Raw genomic sequence first — 19,172 nt, forward strand, 5'->3', positions numbered from 1 at the left:
CCTTCTTTGAGGCCAAGAGAAAGGAAAAAAATCTGGAAGGAGTACTGCCCTGTGTTCATTCTGCAAATGCTTATTGAGTATCGACTGTGTGTCATTTTCAGAAAATAGTTCTCAAAAGTTGTAATGGTGTTGCCATCTGTGATTGGCAGTAGGTTAACTGGTTTACGCTACTGGTGTGACCAGGTGTAGGTGAAGGCAGAGCTTGGGAGGCCGGGCTCTGATGTCCACATGGATGCCATCTGTCCAGCCTGAGCTTTCCGGCTGCTTCCCATGCCAGCCGTGTGACCATGGGCCCATTTCTGACCTGAGGAGAAGGGGGGGCCCGACTCCACAGAGTGCTGGGGCAGCGAGCATGGGTGCAGGTGGGGCTGGTCTGGAAACAGAGTGCAGGGGACAAGGCAGAGGGACATGGGCACCATTGCGGGTGGCTGGGAACCCCCGACCGCTGGTCTTTGCCTAAATTGCTTCAGGGACACTTGGGCTTGGGATGAGCTGCGCTTTCATATTTACCCAGAGCTGCTTACAAGGTTTGCAGGCTGGGGAATGATTGATTATTACAATGTTTGGAGATCTGGAGTAACATATGTGCTGTAAGATAAAAACGGTTTGACTGAAAAATACTCAAAATATAAAAGTAAACATGGGATGTGGTTGCTGTTCTGCTGGAAAGTTATTTTGAAATTGGGAAACAAGGAATGCGGGTGACCTGAGTGTGGTTAGTGTGGGTTCTGAAAAGGAGCGCTTCCGTATCCTGATTGACTCTCACACCTCGTTCAGGCTTCCAGTATAGAGAACAAGCAGGACTGGATAAAGCACATCCGCGAAGTAATACAGGAAAGGACTATTCACCTGAAAGGAGCCCTGAAGGAGCCCATTCACATCCCCAAGACGGCGCCGGCAGCAAGGCAGAAGGGGAGGAGGTTAGTGCTGGGACTCAGGGAGGGTAGGTGTGTTTAGTTGGTAGGGAGGGAACAAGGCGGTGTTAACTTAGTGTTTTCCAAAGATCATCTTTCTTAAATATTTTGAGGAATTTTTTTTTTAATATAGTTTATGTATAACCTCATTCTTAGCAAAATAAGTTGCTTTGTCAAGACCAGAACCTCCTTCAGCTTAAAGTCAAGGGGCTCCGTGCACATCCCTTTCTGTTGCCCTTCCCACAGCACGTGTGAGTCTGGATGTGTGTCTAGGTCATGCGTGGGACCGGGACAAGCTACATCTTATCCTAGGTGTTCATGTTTCTCGTTTCTGTGATGGAAATGACCACAACCGTGTCTTACCACTGTGTGCGTTACCCGGAGGACACGTTTTGGACACACAGCCCGGCGCGCAGCCAAGGTGGCCTCCTGTCACCGTTCTCGCAATGCTGGTGCAGTCACACAGATGGCTCTGTGCCTCTTTGAACAAATCTGTCTCTCCAGTGACTGACAGCTACCCTCCACCAGTCTTGAGAAATCCAGCAGTGTCAGGAATGAAAACTTTGTTTGCTTCTTCAGGGATGGAGAGGATCTGGATAGCCAGGGCGATGGGAGCAGCCAGCCGGACACAATTTCCATCGCCTCACGGACGTCTCAGAACACGCTGGACAGTGATAAGGTAAGCTGCAACCAGCACTTTCTTTGGCGGGTGGGTGATGCAGTCTTGGATCTGCTAGGAAGCAGCCTGTTTCTATCTATAAATGACAGTTTGGCACCAACATTTCCAGACAGTCACTATGTGCTAAGTGGTGCTGGGAGTAGAAGCAGAGACAAAAAGTTGGGGGTGTTGGGTGTAAAGCCTGAGGATTCAGGAAAAATCGCCTGACCTTTCCAGTGTCGTTACATGGTTTTCTGTCAGGGTGTTCTAGGGCAGGTGTTTAAGCTGTAACTTTACAGAAGCAGAAAAACTCGTTATTTTAAGTTAAATGCTGCACAGAGCCCAGATGAGAAGCTGCTGTGAATCAGTAGGCGCGCCGGCACCCTCAGGTGGGCCTTGCAGCTCCTCCTGGGAACACAGGTGCGGCAGGTGCAGGAAAGGCACCCCGGAAGGAGCCCGTGCTGGTGCTGACGGCTGGGCAGCCATTCTGGTCGGCAAAACATCCATGAAGCTCTCCCTTCTCCAGAAGGGGTGTAGAGTACCTCGTGATCTGTCCCGATCAAATCCCAAAACCAACAAAATAAATGAGCAGGAGAATTCGGAATCCAGGCTGACATGAGGCACAGCTAATCAGGGTCCTCCATAAAAGCCAGTTGGGGGACATTCACATCGGCTAAATAAGTCTTCTGTTCCCACTGAGCACATGTTCTGTTTCTAAACTGCTAGACCAAATTCTCCAAAAAGATTATTTGATAGTGAATAGTGATTTTATTGAGTGCCATCGGTTCGGAATTCCTGCGTTTCCCACTATGTGATGCAGGCTGCTCTTTCTGCATTCGTCCCGACCAGGGGGCGGGGGGACACGTGGGAGTCTGTTCTTGGCCTGGTGTTTGCACAGCGTATTTGTAGCAGGAAGTGTCCTGACTTCACCATCCTTTGGAAGCGACTGCTGACTTCCAGTGAGGGTCCAGTCTCGGACTGTTTCCATTGGCAGGTCTCTGAGGCCCAGATGGGGGCACTTTCCTCACCCAGTTTTGCAGAGGATTCCCGGTGTGTAATGCAGGGTCCAGGAGAGAAGGAAGTGAGCTTTAAAGTATTGCTTTCCTACAGTGATTTCTCTTTTAAGATCCTTCTGGTTTGAGTCATTTGTTTTTTCTATTTAGTTTTTTGAGTTCATCTAAGTCCTAGAAAGTAGAATGGTTGGAGTAATAGGATGGAGAAGAAAAAGTGTCTCCTTTTACTTTGTTCAGAGCCCAGTGGCAAATATGTCTCGCCAATGGTAGAAATGAGGAAGGAGAGAAGGGACACGTCAGGCATCTGGGGTGTAATAGCAATGTTTCTTGCGGCCACTCATCTTCAGGCCCCTCACAGACTCACCGTGGTGGGCATCACCAGCCACCGATTGGCCTGTCAGGTCCCAAGTTCATGTTCTTCCCAGATACACTCTCATAGAACTTACTCTAGAATTTCTTACTTTCATAGATTTACTCTAGAAATGAGTTTTAAAATTTACTTTGTAGAAATAAGAAATTTGAATGAAATTGTCAAAGAGATAAATAAAAGTATAAAGTTTTGCTTTTCTACTGGGATGTTAGGCTTTTTAAAGAACTATCTATTGAGTCTTCTACGTGTAGAGGTAATTCACCATTTTCTGCTTCCCTCATGTGGTGCCCTCTCTCCGAACGTCACTGTGGAGCTCAGAACTCCCTGATGACTGCTTCTGCAGCTAACAGCCGTTACCCCCCACCTGAGCTGTACAGAAGCTCTCCCGCTGGGCAGCTCCCAGCCTGGCGTTGCCATGACTCCTAGCCATCTGGAAGTAATGACACTCCAGAACTGCTCTTTTACGTAGACCTGGCATGTATTTCCTTAAATACCACTCCCTAAGATCGTAGGTCCTTGGTAGGTTCAAGAGTACCAAACAGGGATGAGCTGTCTTCCTAAGACCACAGACCTGCAGCCAGTTGCCTTCTTCAGTTCTTGGGTCTGTATTTGGGCTGAGAATAAAGAGCATGTGAGATTTCATGATGGTAACTCAAAATCTGGAGTTTGGAGAGGATGTTCCCATTCGGCCTAATGAGCAAGAAAGGAAGACTTTGCTGCCACGCGAATACCAGGATTTGTGTATCCTCAGCTTCCAGAGGGCTTTCTTATTGTTGTCTCCCTGCTTATACTTCTAGTAGATATTTCAGGGTCAGTAGATGTGTCAGGAAAATACATTTTGAAGATTAGGAAACTGCATCCTTTTTCGAGTCAGCTTTAGAATGCACTGTTGGACTGAACTCGGCTTAGCCAGAAAACCCTCTCCGGTCTGATGGCAGTAAGTTTTCTTGTCTCGGGGTTCTTTCCACTGTGTATATTTTAGGTTTAAAGCAGCTTCTGATGACACAGGCAGATAGACCTGGTAAGGGAAATTACTTAACCATATTCTGCCTGTTGGGCTTAATTTATGATGCCTGTTGTGAGTTAGTTGTTATCGTGGACTTCGGTTACATTTCAGAAACTGGGTGGGGGGATGTTTTCGACTTGGCCTCTTGGAGCGTTCGTAAGGAAAAGTTATGTGCCCAGTGCTGTAGTAATGCTCTATGAGGCACACAGATGTTTCTGGAAGAGTCTGTTGAGGAGGGGCTCCTGGAGACACCCTCTTTCCAAGGAGCACTGTTCGCAGAGCCGGGTACAAACACACCTCGCAAGCACAGTTCTTTCTTTGAAAACATCAGTTTTGAAATATGCCGGCCCCTTGTTCCGGGAGTGAGTTTAGCCGCGATTCTTGTCCATATTCATGGTACTTACGCTGATAAAATGATCTTATAAAAATATAATCCGGAGTCCAAAGAAATCAGATGGTTGCCAGATTCTTATCTCATTTGTCCTGAGCTTGTCTCCCTGAGGTAGGGAGGAGAGTGCTGAGCCAGCCTTCAGGACACTGAGGAGATGAGGGAGGTCGGATGACCCTCACAGGGCCACCCAGCAGCGGACAGCTAAAGCCAAGAACAAAATGTGGATTTAATTACCAGCTCGAGTCCAGACCTTATTATTCACATTAGCGCTGGTTATGGAGCTAAATATTTTAATGTATTTAAGAAGCATTTTTAATCTTTTTCTCTTCTATTTGCCTTATTAGTCTGTGGTTTATTTTATATAACAAAAACTTATATTATAAAGAAAATAGAAAATATGGGAATCAGATACAGGCTACTCTAGAACAAAGCATCTTGAGGTCAAGATGAATCACCGAAGCAAGATGGAGGGGCCTGTGGACAAGCTGCCCCAAGCCCTCGGGGCCCGTGTGAGCTTTTTTACATCGTCAAGTAATGCAGTTCTGATTTTTAATGAATGAGAAATTCAACTGAGACTGACACTTGGCATGAACTGCCCTAAGCTTACAATGTGAATCTATGAATCCACGTATTTAGAATAAATGATTTCATTTTACTCTTAATGAAGGTGCTGTAGTACTGTGTTGGGGATAGGGGGTTTTATGTAGTTTAAAAAGTCAACCAACTTCCTCTATGAAGTGACATCCTAATGATAGGAACTTGGCCGGATTTATGTAAATTGCAGTGTGCATTTTAAAATGGGGCCAAATTCACATTTTCGAGAAAGAAAACTTGCACTGAGCCTATTTAGAAAATGCCTTCCCTCTCCCTTCCAGCCCACCTCCCTGGCATACCGGGCACAGAGTGGCCCTGCCAGGAGCCACACGAGCCCTGGTTCTGATCTCCCACGGCTTTGGCTCCACGCTCTCCCCCCGCTGAAGGTGCTGGAAGCAAGAGGGCACGTGGGCTCCAAGGAGGAGCTCAAGCTGCTGGCCTTGCCAGAGCTCTGAGTCTCCCAGGACCTCACGTTGGTGTGCCCCTGTGTGGGCATGACAGCAAGTGCTTTAATTCGGAAGCCTTTCTCCAGGGCAGAATTTTAGTCTCCCTAGACAGAGTATACCGGCCGCTGCTCGCAGTGTGACAGCAGATGGTTAGCAACGAGGAAGTGCTCACCAGCCAGACCCCTGGGCTCTACTCCTCGGCAGCCCTGGGCAGTTAGCTCACCAGTCTGTGCCTCAGTGTCATCATCTGTAACTGGGGACAGGACTTAACGACTCACCTCACGGGGCTGTGCATACTGAAAATGTGTGACGTGCTGAGAACAGTGCCGAGCACGTACTGAGCACTTAATGAATCCCAGCTATTGCTATGTCTTTGTCAAAAGTGCTGCCTGCTCCCTCCTTCCTGGACTGTTGCTGTTCATTCCTGGTGGTTGCACATGGCTATCTGTGTCAGCCTCTCTGTCCTTGTATTTGCCCGCTCTGGATGGCAGTGGATTTGGACTGTGCTGATTAGGAGCTAGAAGCTGCCCTAAGAATAAAGTGCTCAGTGTTAGTGCCTGCACATAAGCACTGGGGTGGCACTTAGCAGTGAAATGCCCCATACTGAATGGGCAGTCACTGAAGAAGAGGGGGATTCTTGCTAAAAACCTACCCCCCCCCCACTCATCTTTAACCCCACACAATGAGCCGTACTGTGGCTGCACATGTGTAAAATGACTGCACGCTATTCACGGATGTCCGTGCATCACCCACTGTGGGCAGGCCCAGGACAGGTGGTCCAGGACAGGTGGTCCAGGACAGGAATGACCCGGGAGATGAGGCCCCCGCCAGCAGTCTGGGGGATGGAGCGCACCTGGTGTTTGTGTCTTCCTTTTGCTAATCTTTGTTTTCTATTTTCCTAAGTGGCTGTGGTTTTTTGTAACCTTTGACAAGTTTTTTAAGTGCTTTCATGAAACCACAAAGTGGAATGTAGTCTTTGATAATTTTAGTTAATCAGAAAAACAAAATTGCCCACACTAAAGTAGAAAGCCTCAGTTCTTTTTCTTTTCTTTTCCTTTTTTTTTTTTTTTTTCAGTAGGCTCCATGCTCAGCATGGAGCCCAATGTGAGGCCTGAACTCACAACCCTGAGATCAAGACCCTGAGCTGAGATCAGGAGTCAGACACTTAACCAACTGAGCTCCCCAGAAAGCCTCGGTTCTAAGAAAAAGCAGATTTTTTTCTTTTTTAAATACAAAGCTTGGGTAGAAATATAACAACAATGTTTACTAAGATAGTGGTGCACTGAAAAGTGCTTTTTAATAATGTAAGTTTTACAGTACTGATCAAAGTTACTGTTGAAGGTGATGACATAGTTTTGATTTGGACTTGAGCCCAGAGGTTTCTTCTAGTTGTTCTTCCTTCTGGTGAGAAGCCCAGTCACCTGGCTAACTGACTGTCATTTCTTAGCTCTTCTGGTTAGTGTTCCTCCATCAAAGACAAAGAGTCATTTCACTTTAACGTTTCTGGATGAAGGATGGTCTTGCTCACTCAGGAAACTCAGCAAATGGGTTTCTTTGGGTGAAAGTGTCTTACATAGCTTCGGGGTTTCCAGGACCAGATGACTCAAGGTAACAGTGGACAGCTGTCTACTTTCCAGCTCTCGTGCCTTTTTCTGTGTGAACCAACTAAACTTCTCTTTCATTGGCCACCTTCCCTCCGTGCCTGTTTCTTCAGCAGGTGCTGTGAGCGAGGGGAAACGGGTTGCTGGTGCAGGTCAGGGTCTGGGAAGCCTTGAAGCCCGATACATAATCACTGTCCTATCTCCACTTGGCCTGACATTTTACATTTAAAGTTTGCCTTTTTAGCTGTGGCTTTTAAATTGGGTTTTTTTTAACATCTCATTTTCCATTCCACCTCATGTATATCACACGGTCAAGGAGGCCTTGGTTCTAAGAATTATTTTTGTGTTAGAAAACCCAGTGTGTGATCATGTCAGTAAAGAGTGAAGAATTAACATCTCTGAATACCACACTCAGTATTTCTTTTCTCGATAGAATGTTAGGTATGGTAAGCTACCGTTTCGGGGGAAAAAAAAATTCTCTCACAGATTTCTTTTGCGTGTGTGTGTGTGGTAAAAGCCATATAAAATTTACCCTAATAACCATTTGTTGAGTTCTCACAGATTTCTTTCTATGCCCTCGATGTGTGAGAGCCCATGACAGTGGTCCTCACTAGAACTCAGCCGCAGATCTTGGTGGAGGCTTCCCCTGTGGACTTGGCATTGGGGTTGGCGTGAGCGGGGGCTCTGCTGCCCAGGTTTGGTGAAGTTGCCTAGTGGGAAGCCTGGGTGGGTGAGAGCCTGGGGCAGGATGCACTCCCTTGGGGATCTCTGGCTGCCGGTGGTGGCCTCTCTCGGAAGCGTTGCCAGTAATGGCACTGTACTCCCTGATCCCCTTGACCCAAGCGGCCAGTCTTTGGTCTGTCTTTGGTCCGCTCCATGTGAAACCGCCACAAAACCACAAGATTCTTTTGTGAGGTTTCTGAATGACTGAACCGTGCTGGGTTGTAGGAGGGACTGTTCACAGAGTTGATACACTTTGTTCTTTTGGGGGGAAATGGCTTTTATTAGACTGCAATGCCACTTTCCTTTTGAATTGCTCTCACAAAATTGGCCAGACACCCACCTGCAGCTGACTTCGGTTCTCGAAGTAGAATCATTTGCTGCAGGGGCTGCGTCGTCCCCTGTGGCCGTTGTGACAGGCTTGCTCTCCCTCCAGCCGATCCTGCCCCAGAGCTCACCTGGGAGCGCCATCCTTCAAAGCACATGTTTGCTTTGGTCTCTCCAGAATTCTGTGTTCTTGCAATGTCAAACTGCCTCGTTGTGCACCAGAGAGAGTTGCCCTGAGGAGCGGTGGGCTTCTCAGAAGTCTCCAGCCGTGGGGACTAAAACAGTTGAGTCACTGCTCTTAACTGGGTTCAGGTAAAGCAACAATATAACACGCTTTCTCCAGAAAACATAAAAAGTAAAATTCTGTTCTGTGTGGTAATTGTTGAAGATTCAACATGCCAGCAACCAGAGATGAGTGTTTCCTCCTTTCATTCTTTTAGGTGAGCGCCCACAGCTTGTTCACATTCAGTCTTTCTAGAGAGAATTTAGTCAGAGGGACCCTGATTCGAGTCCGCTGATTGTCTGTGTGTCTGGATTGTCAGAGTGCCCCCTGGAAGCCCTCGGCAAGGGACAAGAGGTGGTCTGGTCCTGCAGGAGGCATTTCATGGCTAGTTTCCATGCTGTGTTGCACTAAGGCTTAGTCATGGCCATGGTTTTTAGGCACCACAGTTACTTTTTAAAGGGGAAAAGCAGAAAGATTGGAGGGGAGGAGGCACTGTCTCCTCGTGTGAATTTCACAAGAGTTAATGTGAATCGTGGAAGCTGAGATTTTCACCAGTTGTGATCCTCAACTACATGCATGCCGTCAGGAGCCCTGACAGAAGTCTGTAAAACACACAGAAGTGAACAGGGTCCCGGGAAAACTTTCTCAGGGTGTGCTTAGAAGCACACAGTGCTAACATCAGTGGAATGGTAACTCAGTATAGTAATGAAATCGGGTCACTGGTGGTGGAAATAGCATTGAAAGCAGGTACAATCTCAGTCACCCTCCATTATCCGAACTTTTTCTACTTAAGAATTTAATTCCTAAAAGGCAGTGATGATTTGCATTGCTTCCGCAAAATAGTTATTTTAAGTCTTTTATTTTTAAAAGGTTTTTTTTTTTTAAAAAGTTAGCAAACTGGTTTTAAAGACAGTTTTTGTAGTGAGTTTAAAACATTCAGATGTGAACCTTGAGATAGAAATCCTCAGGACTTCTGTGCCCCAGAAAGCACCCTTTTTAGTCCTCCCTTAAAGATTTGTGGAGGAGATTCTCACGGTAAAGCCAAGCAGATAGGTTGTTTTTCTAATGATAATTTTAGTACTATTTGAAAACAGATTATTGTAGGAGATTCTGTTAGTAAGTTCTCCGAAGTCTTTGAAAAAGAATTTTAACTCAGTATGGGATTCTTTGTCAGAACAGGCTTGATTTTTATCATGCTCTGTCAAGTCCACAGATGTTTCCAATAGTTTCTGATTACTCTGTGAGGGGCTAAGGAATCAGGGCCAGAAATAAAGTCGAGCTTAACGTTCCTTCTTGGGCAGCCCCTCTCTCTCCTTCCCACCCTTCCCCCACCCGCAGAATGCACCACGTGGCTTTGAGCTGTCTGAAAAATTAATAAAACGCTCAAGAACGAAGCCAGCAAAGAGCTGGTGATGAGATAATGTGTCTTGAAGTTGTGCTTCCCAGGGCAGGGGGGCGGGTAGAGAAACCTCCAGGCAGCGTGATGGGCTGGGGGCGTGGGGCTCCGGGCAGGGGGTGACTCACTCGCACGGGCAGGTCACTGGTGGCCGTGGGAGAGCTCCAGCAGGCCTGAAGGGGGCTGTAGGAAATGTGGACCCTGCGGGGCCTCAGCACGCTGGATTCGGTGCTGGGGCTCCTTCCCTGGTCACGCCTCCCCTGGGGCAGGAAACATTCCTCCTTTTTGTTACAGGGATTAAGCACTTCCATAATGTGGGGTTTCACAGGGAAAATTCTCCAGCCTGGGCCTCTACCTTTAACCTTTTAACGTTAGCATCTTTGATGGTTCACGGAGCTGTGTGTAAGATTTAGCATGGTTTTCCCTGTGGGGAATGTGTACCGTTTTGGAGGGGATTAAACATTCGTGAGAAATTGCCTTTGTGGCCTAGCAAAGACAGTCCATCTGTTGATATGTGTGCTTTGTTATGGAAGAGTTCTGTTGTGTTCTGCTTTCTGTGGTTGTCTTGTGGACATGTGTTTCTTATTGTAAATATCTAAACTTTCTCTCAAAAGAGAGGCCATTAGGACCGGAGGATAATGAGCAGCTTAGGGCATGACGGGGCCCAGGGGGCCGTGAGCCTGCGCAGGAGGCATGGATTCCCAGGTCTCCGCGAGTGAGGGGGAGTGGCGAGGCCTCTGGAGGGAGGCTGCTCCCCAGTGGGAGGCCTGGCTGGTCCTTCCACCCACCGGCCACAGCCCAGGCCACCGGCTGTCCTGGACTGTGTGTTCTCCGTGCTTCTGCCCTGCAGGGGGACAGAAGGCTGGGCATGTGACATGCTGAACGCAGGCAGAGCTAGCTCCCAAAGTCACGTTTTATTTCAGAATTGTGACACAATTTATTTACAAACTGAGTGACGAGGTAGGTGCAGGAGCAGCTTCCCAGAGGGCTTTGATGGGCGGACAGAGCTTGAAGCAGACCTAGAGGGGACATGGGGGCTCCGAGCAGCCAGGATCTCATGCACACAGGGAAGACACACTCCAGGCTGTGAATCCCATGAGGAGAAGCCGGCGAGCATGCCTGGCAGGGCGGGCTGGCACCCGGCTGTGGGAGCTTTGGACCCCAAGCTCAGCAGTTTGGATCGGAGGTCCTTGAAGGGGAGGCTTAGCATTTCAAAAAGGCAACTGCCTGCAGTGCTCACGTGGCGTGGAAAGTGGGCCTGGAGTGTGTAAGGAGGGCCACCACAAAATCCACGTAACATGTGGCATGGCTGGGCAGAGGAAGGAAGTAACCCGAGAGACGGCCTTAGGTCTATTTGATAGCGTTTGGAGCGCAAGAGTTTTTAACTTGGGTAACTTAATTATGGTACCATTAGCCACACTGGAAGATGGACAAACTAGGGAGGTGGGTCACGTCCTGGACTGCTTTGGAGGGACACGTCCAAAACAATGAGGGGAATAGTGTCTAGCTGTTATTTGGGGTGTCTGCTTGGGGAGTCCTCGGCATAGAGGGTGTGGTTATGGGGCTGCATCAGGCCACAGTGAACAGGCAGCAGAGCTGGAGCCACGGGGCTGCCTGGGTTGAAGAGCCAGAGGGGACAGTCCGGAGAGGGGGAACGGGTTCACAACTCTCTCGTGTAGGAGATGTTAATGAGCGTGTGTGTGTATGAGCTGTCCCCACGTGTGAACGGTCCGAGGGGCAGAGGGCCCTGGCCACAGTAAGCGAGAGGCCACGAGAAGGCCACACACCTCTTTTATAAGTAGAAATCACGGCGTGGATGTATCTTTCTGGAGTTCATGGATACGCTTCAGAGGGCCTAAGCGTTGGTAGTTTTAATGGACAGAAAATGGGAGTGAGCTTAGTGAGAGGAGAGAAGAAAGGAAAGGAGCTTCCGGCCAGAACGCACGAGCGTATGGGAAAGAAGCCAGTGTCCACAGAGTGTGTGGGCCGGCATGCTGAAGCACAGTGTGGGCAGGGGTTCTGAAAGGCCTGGGATGGGAGCGCCCACTAAGAGTCATCCTGGAGGGCTTCGGAGAGAGAACAAGGCATGCTCTGCCCGTATGTAGGGATCTCGTGGCCTCTTTGGTCTCCCTGCTGTGCGACAGCCCAATGTTGGACCCACGTGGTACCAAGAGCCCCGATGCTGACAGCGCAGGCTGCTGTGGTGCCAAGTTGGAAGGGAAATTTCAGATAAAACGATCATGTTAGCACCCTGTGGTGCAGTGATCCCCCAGTGGCCTTGAAACAGAGCTTTTACAGGGTTGCACTAGATTTGAAAGATGATTATTGTAGCACATGTTGAGCAGGGAGATAATAATGTCTCGGGCCCAAAATGATACGGGCACTCATCTGAAAAATTGTATCAGATTCTGACCATGAAACCCTCAAAAATCATAACCATGTATTAAAACACAAGACAGTCAATAGCTGCCCATGTAATTCTGAAGGTAAGTGAAGGGGCAGCGAAACTGGAGAGCCCAGACTCAAGCTGGGGGCAAGTTACTGCCCCGACCCCAGGATGTTGCTGGCCCAGGTCAGCCTCCCCCACCACAGGGGCAGTGACTGGGGCTCGCTGACGGGTGTCTCTCCCTCCCCAGCTCTCCGGCGGCTGCGAGCTGACAGTGGTGATCCACGACTTCACTGCCTGCAACAGCACGGAGCTGACCATCCGCCGTGGCCAGACCGTGGAGGTTTTGGAGCGGCCCCACGACAAGCCTGACTGGTGTCTGGTGCGGACCACTGACCGGTCCCCTGCTGCAGAGGGCCTGGTTCCCTGCGGCTCTCTGTGCATCGCCCACTCGAGAAGTAGCATGGAAATGGAGGGCATCTTCAACCACAAAGGTAGGAATCCTGAGGCATGGCTGGCTCGTGCCCGCTGGAAATGACTCTGGTGCTTCTGTCCCTGTTTCCTTGCAGCCTGGTCCCTCGTGACTCAGGCCGCTGTCACTGTGGCTCTGGGCCTTTCTAATCCATCAAGAGCTGGAGTGGAAACGAGGAGTTCATGTGATGATCAGAAATGATTGCGTCATTTCCCAAAATGGTATCTGTTTGGAGAATGAGAAGGGGGCTCTTCTCTTTCTCGGCCAGTGTCATTCATAAATTGAGAACACAGAGCAGGGACCATTCTCTTCCAGGCGATGAAAGCAGGTAGGGGAGGTGGGATCACATTCAGCTTCTCCTTCATCAGGTTTTCACATTGTGGGTTCTTTTGTTTTGTTAGATACCCCTGTAGAGTATCTCAGAACTCACCAAAATGCCCAGGCTCCCCATGCAGCATCTGGTCGGAGCCGGCCCTGAGGGAGAGGGTGGTGGGTCAGGCAGGGCTCGGGAGGACGGCTTCGGCTGTGCTGCGGCTGTGCCGCGGCTCTGCTGTGGCTCTGCTGTGGCTCTGCTGGCAGGGGCTTCCGAAAGAAGCACTTTTCCCCTGAAACGGCAGACCATCTGAACCAAACAGCATTTGGCATTCCTTGGTGATTCTTTTATTGAAAGGTAATGGTGGCGAGACTGCTTTACTGTGTGTGTCTAGATGGGTCAGTCAGGGGCTCCTAGCAGGCGCACGAGGGCGCTTTGTCCACAGTGTCCAGTGTGGCAGCCGCTGGACAAGGGTGGGCGCAGGGCGTCATTCAGAGGCAGCCGGTCTGAGCCGAGATGCTTTGCAGGGGGAGGACATGCGCTAGATTTCAAGAGCTGTGGTGAGAAAGACCGTGCACAACTATTTCAGAGCCATGACGGGCTGAAGTGACAAGATACCGTGTAGAGTTAAATAGAATGGCTTGTTAGAGTTAATGTCTTCATTTCCTGTTTCCTTTTACTTTTGAAAACTGGCTACTAGAAGGTTTTAAATGGCATATGCAGGTTGCTATACGTTTCTTTTAGTGCTGGTTTCCCCTCAGGGAAAAGCAAACTTGAGACTTTAAGCCCTCTTGTGAAACACTGGTCATTTACAGCTTCTAGAAAAGTGCAGTAGGTGTAGAGTTTCTCTGCCTCAAACCATATTGTGTCACAGTCTCCATCCCTCTGTGACGCTGGCAGATGGCAGACTGTTCCCGGTCTGGGGCTGTGCAGTTTCTTTTCCTGAGAGAAGATCACTCCAGTCAGCCATATTCTAGTTCTTTTCTGTTAATTTTGGAATATTCTGGTCACTCCCTTCATTTGTCATCTGTGCTCTCCTTGCTTTCTTCATGACCCGTCTTGGGGCCCGTCCTCTGGCTGCCAGGTGCACTGAGCTCAGTGCATTGAGCTCAGTGAGGCTGCAGAGGATACGGTTACTGATTAGCTCACCTCATTCATTATGGGCACAACCCTGGTCCAGATCCCTTAGGGCCTAGATGTGACCTAAATGTCACCCCAGTAAGAAACCAGAAGAATTCAGCTATCATTTCTCCAGGGACCCAAACAGAAAGAGAATTTTCCAATTTTGGCCAAAAGCTGAGGTGTGGGCTTTCGTTCCTGGCAAAGCTGTGAGTTTAGAGCAGTGTTGGGCCCCCGCCTCCCCCCTGCCGCCCCCACGCCTGTGGCCCTTCAGCCCCAGTAGGGTTCTGCTCTGGGCCAGCCCATCGTTAGAGTACTTCCAAAGTTGCATAATGTATTTAAGTCCTTGAGTTGGAATTGAAAATAAAGAACAACTTTTCCCCTCGAGTTTCTCACACAGAGGAGCCCCGGTGAGTTTAAGCATGCTACAAATAACACTTGTTCGGAAAGATTTCTTTTTATATGTTCCTTCCCCGTGGTGTGCTCTTTGCTTCCCAGTGTTCACAATTGTGGGCTAGCTGAGAGGAAAGAACTAGGTATTTATCACACTTGACTTTGTTCTGAAAAGTTCTTATGGAGGTGGAGTTTTTGCTGGGTTTTAAGTTTAAGTACCAGTTTGTTGCCTGGGCTTTTTGTCTCTTACTCTGTGACACTTTGGCCCCTGGGAAGTTACTCCTTAGCCCCAAGAAACCCCATCACGGTCTTTTTAACAAGAGGGTGTGTCTTCACTCAGTAAACCCTGTTGTGAATTAACAGCCAGTCAGTAGATGGGGGCTTAGAAACCTTTTCCATTTTTAAATACTTTCCTGCATTTTTATTTTTCCTAGAATGCAAAGAACCTCTTAAGATTGTCTGTTTGCTTGCAGTGTTGGGACCTGGGCCGTAGATTAGGGGAGGGGAAGTCTTTCTTTGAGCTATGGACAGGCCTCTGCCAGAGTGTCCTGTCCAAGTTCAAGTCCAGGAAATTGGGCAGCAGTGACGAGGTTCTCCACCTAGGAGAAGAGACCTTCATCAACTAGGATGAGGATCTGGGAATTAAGTCCAAGATAAAGACACAGAGACTTAGGGAGCAAGAGGCCACTGCCTCCTAGGACATCTAGATCTGCTTCAGCTCAGCCCACAACCCTTCTTCTTGCCCTTACTTGGAAAGGAGTGATGCCACCATACTGCTCGTACCCTGGCACGCATCGGGCTGTTAACACCTGTTACACACATGCGTCTCCTACCTGATGTGGGGTCCCAGACTGGGCTTGTAGGACGCTACAGTGACGAGTTACATGTGGCTACTTCTCTCCAAGAGCTTGCTGCCTATCGCTGGTGCATCTCCTCTTGGCCATCCCAGAAAGCAGGTTGTCTTGCCTCTCACATACTTCCAGACTCGTGACAGTTAGGGAGTTGTCATTATGTATCTGTCTCTAGACAGTTTTTTAAATGCCTTCAATCTTTACTGCTCTGACCTCCCAGGCAGGAGGCACATTTACTGATTTCTGATTCCAAAATTTTCTCAGTTTTATTGCCTAAATAATTTTTTCATAATTCCTTAGTCCAAAAACCTTAAATTTCCGTAAATTTCAAATGTGAAAATCATGCCTGTTAAGGTCATAAATACATCATCCAAGAAGGCCCAGTGCTCACCGATAGCGCTGCCCAGGTTCATGTGATGGTTTTTCAGCATTGTTAATGCGCGAAATCTGTTGGACAAGGAGAATACTTGGAATTTGTGAGCAATAGGTCTCTATCCTTTCTTTCTCTCTCTCTCTCTCTCTCTCTTTTTTTTTTTTTTTTAAGATTTTATTTATTTATTTGACAGAGAGAGACACAGCAAGAGGGAGCAGAAGCAGGGGACTATGAGAGGAAAGCAGGCTTCCCGCCGAGCAGAGAGCCTGATGCAGGACTCGATCCCAGGACCCTGGGATCATAACCCGAGCTGAAGGCAGATGCTTAACGACTGAGCCATCCAGGAGCCCCTCTCTCTTTTCTGTTAAACTTGAGTGGTGTAGGAAGAGGTTAAAAATATATTTAAAAGGAACAAGACATGTAACTGCTTGATTTGTTTTCCAGTGTGAACACTATTTGTTGAGAAATGCTTTCCGTCCTGGGGGAAAGGCCTGTGGAAGCAGGTTGCTGGGGGAGCAGTCTTTGCAGACGGGTGGTGTGGTTGTTCAGTGTTTGATTCCTGCGTCGCTCTGGCCACCATTCCATGTTCTTGCTGGAGTCTCCACCAGAAGTTACATGGACCCTGAGAACATGAAGGTAGAAGAGGGTTCAGCACATCCTCCTGCTCATCCCGTCTAACTTGGGTTGTGCTGTCTGTGTTACGTCAGCATCTGGGGCGGGGTCCCAGACTTGGAGACCGTGTCTGTGCCCCGCAAGTCTGACCCGCAGCGGGGACTGACAGGCATGGGTCTCTCTCACTCGCCTGGGGATCACGTATGGATTCACTGCTGAAATCGATGCCACGTAATTATGTCTAATCTCTTAGTAAATCCAAGGGATTTTTCTTTCCTGCTGTCTCAACTTGTAAAACTTGTCACTTTGTTCTGTTCTTTACTTAGTCTTGGTCACAAAAAGTAGACAGGAGTATCAGCTGCGTTTATGTTCCTTATGAGGCCAATTCAGAGCGTCCTTTTTCTTACGCTGCTTTGGCTAAGTGATCCAGCTTTCCTCTCTCCTCACATCTCAAGTGACCCTCCGTGATAGCGCTGGGGCGTTTCTCCCCACGGTCCCGGCGATAGTCTAGCTTGTGCACCTGCTGCGGGGGGACATGACCGATACCGAAACCTGGAGCTGGTGGTGATGCCACATTGGTTTTCTATGTGGTAAAATGCACATAATATAAAACGTAACCATCTCAACCAGTGTTCTCTTCAGGGACATTGAGTTTCTTCACACGGCGCCCCTTCACCGATCGTCCGCCAAGTCTGTGTCCCCAGTGGACACTAACCCCGGTTACCTTCTCCCAGCCCCTGGCAGCCACCGTCTGCTTTCCGTGTCTAGGAGTTTGACCCCTCGAGGGTCCTCCTGCAGTAGTTCTGCTTTTGTGACTGGCTTATTTCACCCAGCACGATGCCCTCAAGCTCATCCATGTTGTAGCGTGTGTGTCTGAATGCCCAGAGCTGAAAAGAGTCCACGGTATGTGCAGGCCACGTTTCGTCCCTCCTTTCGACCACGGCAGACACTGGGGTTGCTTCCCGCCTGCAGTCGTGAATAATGCTGCTGTAACCAGGAGTGTTCCGGGGTCCTGAGTCCCCGCTTCTCCTGCTGTGGGGAGTGTACCCAGAAGTGGAACTGTCCTATGATAATAATTTTTTTTTTTTAAAGATTTCTGAGCATGCCCACCACATTGGGTTACCTTGATCTAAATAACATATTTCAGACAGACTTCTCCAGTGCCGCCATCGCTGCTGGCCGGCAGCCCTCCCGGCCCTGGTGCCCCTTCCTCTCTTACTACAGCTAAAGTACAGATCGCGTCAGGCTGTGCTCCTCAGGGTCCTTCAGTGACTTGCTGTCGCTCAGGAGCCTCGTGACATACCCTCCCCAGGTGTGCACGCAGCCGCCCCCCTGGTGTCATGTAACAGAAGGGGTTTGTCTTACTCCCTCGCCCCTACCTGACTTTCTCTGTCCCCTCCTACCAAATAAATGAAAAACCCTAAAGGAGGAAAATAATGTATCCGGTGAGTCTGTGGAGGTGAGGGAGAACGGAGTGAATTTGGGGGCAGTTAACAGTGTTTCAGAGCAAAGGCTAAGCTGAGGATAACGTGAGACAGTCCCGATGAGATGTACTCAGGGACCCAGACCCACAGGAAGCCCACCGGAACTTACTGCAAGCGCTTTAGAACAGATTTCAGTCCGAACAGCGGGTGCAGATACGGTGCTAAACTTACGAACATGATCCTGCAAGTGGACACAACACAGGTTCTCAACACCAGGACTGATGAGGGAGGCAGAGAACCCTTCCATCACCCTGAGAGGGCACAGAGGGAAGCTATGCAGGGAGGCCTGGGAGGGCAGTGGGCTCCCCAGGAGGCTCCCTCAGCAGGGTCTCCATGGGCAGGTGAGCACAGTTCCTTGTCACCCGCTCTGTCACGGTCTGCCGTACGTCTCTTACTCCATCTGGATATGTTCCCGGGGCCATTCATCAGAGTTCAGAGAACTGGACATACCTCGCATACCAGAGGCAGCTCCTCAGAGTCACTTGTAGTCTCTTAAAATGAATGAGTGAGTGAGCCCAGCGCCATGCCTGGAGGTCCGAGCTCCATGTCTGATTCTTAGAGAACCACTGATCACAACCCCTATGTGTAGAATTAGGCTGCGTTTCCCTTAAGGGCCAAAACGAAGTGCCTCTGAGCTCTCTGTGTTCAGCCTCTCGGCCTCAGCATCGGGGTCCTGTGAACTGGTGGCCCTGCCTGTTTGTGCGATCCCCAGCTTTGGGGAGAAGCCAGGTCTCTCCCGCGGCCTCAGCTTCCATGTCCCTTCTCCCCATTTTGTGGAAGTGAGACCAGGTGACAGGACCTTCGCAGAGGTTTGTGGTCATGGAAAGGAAGGACTCGGCAGGCCACCAGGTGTGTCCTCTCCCAGGGACTCCGGCCCCACCGACTGCATTCCCAGTCTGTGCCCATCATCAGCTGGCCGCCCAGCTCAGAGGGCAGGTCAGAGCTGTTTCTCTCCTCAGAATGCAGGAGGTGCTAAGATTCCTCACCCCCGTCCACACCACTCCCCCGGCTCCCAGGACAGCATCAGCCTAGCACAGTACAGCCAACGGGGGAACGTCTTGTCCTCTTTTCACAGCAGTCATGGCCTCGTCCTGTGCTCCCCCTCCCCCACCCCGTCCAACAGCCACCACCCAGAGAAACAGCAGCTCTGCGGAGACTAAGGTGCTTCTCTAGACATCTCTGCGACTAAAAACACAGCTCTGCCATCTGAGGCCTCTTGCATTTCCTCAAGTATATTGGGGACGACTAGGTTTAAATTTGTTCATCTCACATAGCCTCTTTCCCAAACCATGGGACACTCTGCCCCGAAGGTGGGTCAGAGTCTCCTACCTCTTGTAACTGCTTACGACTTTTAAGTGACCTAATAAGTTCTCAAAAAAAAACCCTAGGACATTAAAATGACCTTAGTGATAGGAAAAAATTTAGTTGACTATATCGTGATTCTGGTGGATTCAGACGTTTAATGCCAGATTGCCACTGTTAACCTGAAAACACACCCCAGGCATAGACG

At 49.3% G+C, this 19,172-nt stretch overlaps 1 protein-coding gene across 6 annotated transcripts in view; it reads left to right on the forward strand.

Annotated features, from left to right (window-relative positions):
• The window catches only part of TRIO (trio Rho guanine nucleotide exchange factor), a 339,733-nt gene that overhangs the window by 251,435 nt on the left and 69,126 nt on the right, over positions 1 to 19,172 (forward strand). For all 6 annotated transcript variants that reach the window (XM_059416916.1, XM_059416919.1, XM_059416917.1 and 3 more), the window contains exons 32-34: positions 778 to 920; positions 1,494 to 1,593; positions 12,296 to 12,539. In XM_059416916.1, the coding sequence (XP_059272899.1) occupies positions 778 to 920; positions 1,494 to 1,593; positions 12,296 to 12,539 (487 nt within the window). The remainder of the gene's footprint in view (positions 1 to 777; positions 921 to 1,493; positions 1,594 to 12,295; positions 12,540 to 19,172) is intronic.

The sequence above is a fragment of the Mustela nigripes genome, chromosome 12, assembly GCF_022355385.1.
Source record: "Mustela nigripes isolate SB6536 chromosome 12, MUSNIG.SB6536, whole genome shotgun sequence".
In the NCBI taxonomy this organism is placed as follows: Eukaryota; Metazoa; Chordata; class Mammalia; order Carnivora; family Mustelidae; genus Mustela; species Mustela nigripes.